General features: G+C 43.7%; 1 protein-coding gene across 1 annotated transcript; it reads right to left on the reverse strand.

Annotated features, from left to right (window-relative positions):
- Positions 1 to 331: 331 nt before the first annotated feature.
- On the reverse strand, positions 332 to 3,513 carry LOC130984279 (TORTIFOLIA1-like protein 3). The gene is made up of 5 exons (XM_057907583.1): positions 2,593 to 3,513; positions 2,387 to 2,495; positions 1,540 to 2,099; positions 926 to 1,325; positions 332 to 796 (listed from the first exon to the last, which is right to left on the reverse strand). Exons 1-4 carry the CDS (start codon positions 3,376 to 3,378, stop codon positions 933 to 935), a joined length of 1,848 nt encoding a protein of 615 aa, XP_057763566.1. The 5' UTR covers positions 3,379 to 3,513; the 3' UTR covers positions 332 to 796; positions 926 to 932.
- Positions 3,514 to 4,042: the final 529 nt, after the last annotated feature.

A 4,042-nucleotide genomic window follows, 5' to 3' on the forward strand; every position in this document is an offset into this window, starting at 1 on the left:
ACAATACGAGAAGATAACACCGCAATCTGGGCAATTCTTCCCAGTGGGAAATGCCAAGAAATATTAACGAATGACACGGAACTTGTCAAGCGCTTAAAGCCCATAATATCTCTTTATCGTTCCTTATATCCCAAGGCAAGATCTACATCAATACATCATTGTGATTTGTGAGCTTTTTTCATTAACTTTACACATCTGTCCAAGGCCACAGACACAAAAGCGCAGGGGATGGGTCTTGCACATGAGAGTGTTAATGAACCCACATTCCTTTCTACCTATTTACAAGCCCCAAACCTTGACTTAAAGGCAATCTAGGAGGGGACCGAGAAAATGAATGAACAATACAATAGATGAGTTTGGTATCCCAATACAGGACCACATATGTGATATGTCCGTGACCATCTTTAACATAGACTGGAACGCAAAGTGGTATCAATCATACAACAACAACAACAACAAGAAAAGTTTTAAAAAAATAAAAGCCTGTCATTCTCCTCTCTATACATGCACAGATTTAACCTCAATGGTGTGGTATGATATCTAGCCGTTACTCACTCCTGTTACTCTCTTTCTAACATGCAAAATTAAATTCTGCACTAAGATGTAAAATGTATGGTCTAGCCAGCTTCCTCACCTCCCATAATAATGAGACTAGACCGAATATTTTGAATGGCGCATGTAGTTTCACCTATTTCAATTTAAATCATAATCCGGTTATCCAATCAAGGGATCTTTGATCAAAGCTGACTGAAATTGAAAAGAAGATCATGCCTGCAGTAATGATTGTTCAGCACATCTGCAAGGTGATAAAGAAAAATGGAGGGTTAACATTGTACATTCATTGGATATAAATCTCAAAATCCCACGTCAAAGGGTAATGTCACCTAGAGACTTTGACTTGCCTAGAGGCAATCAGGAAACAAACCTGTCATTTAAACTTGCTCTGACCGTGCAAAATCCCTTGAATTTGTATGAACCTCTGCCAGTGGATTGGTGATGAAGCTTCCATCAGCCCTGAATCTGTGGCTTGTCAAATTGGTTTCTGCATTCCTCTCAGTGGTATAGTGCCTTGAAGCTAGTGATGGGGTGGTGACAGATCTAGAGATTTGGGAGGATGTATACTGGCCCTGTGTCTTCCTCCGGAACTTGGAGCTCCAAAATTCTGCTCCAGGTAGCAAACAACATGTATTACTAGGAGCTCCGGTATCAGTCATCCTCCCACTTGATATAGCCAGATCATAGGAGATCTCATCCAATGCCAACTCAAGGCCATGAACACGAGTCTCTAAAGATCGCATTCCATTTTGTGAGCTTCCAATGAATTTCTGTAAGAATATGGGGCAGTATGTTGGAGATGTTCGTTCATTAAAGGATTGGCACATGCTAAATGTAGAGATATTAAAAAGAAAAAGATGAAATTTAAAAATACAATGGAAGTTTTGAAATGATAACCAGCCTTGCATCCAAGAAGGAATTTAACTAAAGAAGCACAGATAAAGGATTGTTTGAGGAAACTTGGTGTTATGTATTAGGAACAACCTGCAGAAGATCAAGTAGACTAGACTGCTGCTGCTCGATTTGATGTAATTGATCACGGATCAAAGACATCTCTTCACTCTCTTTGTCATTCCTAAGTTGATCTTTAGTGACATTACTTACAGGAACTGAGTCTTGACCCTCTTCATGATAAGGAACAACACGAGATCCAGCTTTGGACACACCAAACTTATGCATCTTTTCATCAGGAATTTTACTAAATAGAGCTCGCTTTGTTTCTGGCTTTAAAAATCTGTTTTTATCCTTTTTGGCAGTTTCATCCCTCTCCCGAGGATTACCCTGATCAGCCATGACTGCAGAGGGAGCATTTGACAATGCAATTTGAACATCCCAACTCTTATAGTTTAATCTTCGCGAAACAACAGAATTCACTCTCTTGTTAACACTTGAAGGACTAATATTCTTCGCATTGCTAGAAGAAGAACTATGTGGTGCACTGAATCTTCTACCAGGAATGGATTTCTTCCGCAAATTCACCATCACTGAACCGGGACTACATGAATTTTGAGTGGCTGGGGGATAGCGCCCATCACTTGCATTCTCTGAACCAAAAGCACAAATCCAAAAAGAGGTATAAGAAGCAATCCAACAGAATAGAGAAATAACACAAGGACAGATGATCGCAAATTAATGACCTAGACAATCCTAATCAACAAAATTATGAAATATATTCATGATCCAAGATTGACCTCCACCACAAACTCTTTCTACAGTCTTAAATCATAATTTATCACATTTACAACTAGATATCTACGTCTAATATTAATTCAGCTCAGATTCTCAACCACAAAATCATGCAAACAATTGATAGACAAAATTCAGAAAATACCTTTGGAAGAAGCTATCGAATGAGGAGGTGGCGAAAATTCATCAGAAAGATCGGGAACATGCTTCCATGCCTCCAACATCTGATTCATGACTTCCCGAACCAACTTTACCTAAAGCATGCATCACACGCTTTCAATCAATTTTCAAATTACCATAAAACAAAATAAAAACAATTAAAGGAAAAATTCAAATGATTCAGAAACAAACCTTATCAAATCGTCGATTCTCAAAAACTTTCATGCACCCAGCCTTGAATTCCGACAAGGAGTCCCTCTCCACGACAGCTACCACTGCCAGCGCCTCTGCCGCAGTCTTCCTCGCCGCCCAGTCCTCGCTACTAAGCGACTCTACTAAGCAAGGAACTAAGTTGCTAAGTGCCGCGTGGCTCGACGCACCGCCGGCGCGTACCACGCTCCCGATCAGCGCCAGAAGCGCCGGCTTCGCCTTGAATCCGTCGCGCTTCAAGAGCTTCTCGAACCTCGGCAGCAGCTTCGCCAGCCTGGCAGGGTCCGGATCCGGAGCTCCGCCGATCGCAGCGGCCAAACACAGCGCTGCGCCGGCCTGCGCGTTCGCGTCCTGCTCCGTGAACAGCGCTTCCGACAACGGCTTTGCGAACGACGAGAAGAACGGTTGCTTGCCGCTGACGTGACACGACAATGCCGCAACAGAATCCGCGCATGCGGATCGGACCGCCGAGTCCGGGTCACGGAGGCGGCGGAGGACGGCGATTAGGATCTTGGAGAGGTAGGGAGAGAGAGCGCTGCCGTGCGTCTCGGCTAGAAACCCGAGGAGCTGCACGCATTGCCTGCGGACGAGGGTTTTGTCGGAGGAGTCGGTGGCGAGGACGGAGGAGAGGAACGACGGCACGGTGGTTTGGTCGAGGCTGAGGGCGATGGACTCAAGCTCAGCAGTGGCGATGGAGTGAGTATCACGGTCGGAGAGCTTGGTGAGGCACTCAAGCACCCTCTGCTTTACGCTCTTCGGTGAAGGCATTGTGGTTTTGACGACGCCGGAGTAGACAGTTGCGTCGGTGGCGAATTTAGGAATGCGGCGGCGGAGCTGGTGGTATTACCGGCGACATAGCCGGAGCACCGGTGAGGTTTGGGATTTGGTACGTTGAGAAATGAGAGGGCGAGGGAAAAGGTTTCTATTATACCGGGAAGTGGTGCAGTTGATGGGAGAGTGAAGGTGAAGAGCAAACGACGCGTCGTTTTCTTGTTATTTGATCGAGAACTACTGTGTCGTTTACTTGATTGGGGGGGGGGGGGGGGGGGGGGGGGGCCTGTGTTTTTTTTTTTTTTCTTGTTCTAATTAAATGGGGATTGGGGGTGTGGTTTTGAGTACAACAATTGGGCGTGGAAACCCGCAAGTTGTTTTCCACTGCACATTAGAAATTTAGAATAGTCAGGGGATTGTTAATTCATTCATAAGAAAGTAGTAGGGATGTAATCGGTTCGATTTGGTTCGGTTTTGGATCAAAAACTAATTGAATCGATCTATTTGATTTTATATTGATCTTAATTGTTTGGTTTGTTGTTGTCTATCTGAACAGTTGAATTGAATCGAACCAAACTAATAACGGTTTAATTCGGTCAATTTTTTCGATTTTTTGAAACCTAATATTCAGAATTTAAATTACTATAAAATCAAGTTTAAA

The sequence above is a fragment of the Arachis stenosperma genome, chromosome 1 (genome assembly GCF_014773155.1).
Source record: "Arachis stenosperma cultivar V10309 chromosome 1, arast.V10309.gnm1.PFL2, whole genome shotgun sequence".
Taxonomy (NCBI): Eukaryota; Viridiplantae; Streptophyta; class Magnoliopsida; order Fabales; family Fabaceae; genus Arachis; species Arachis stenosperma.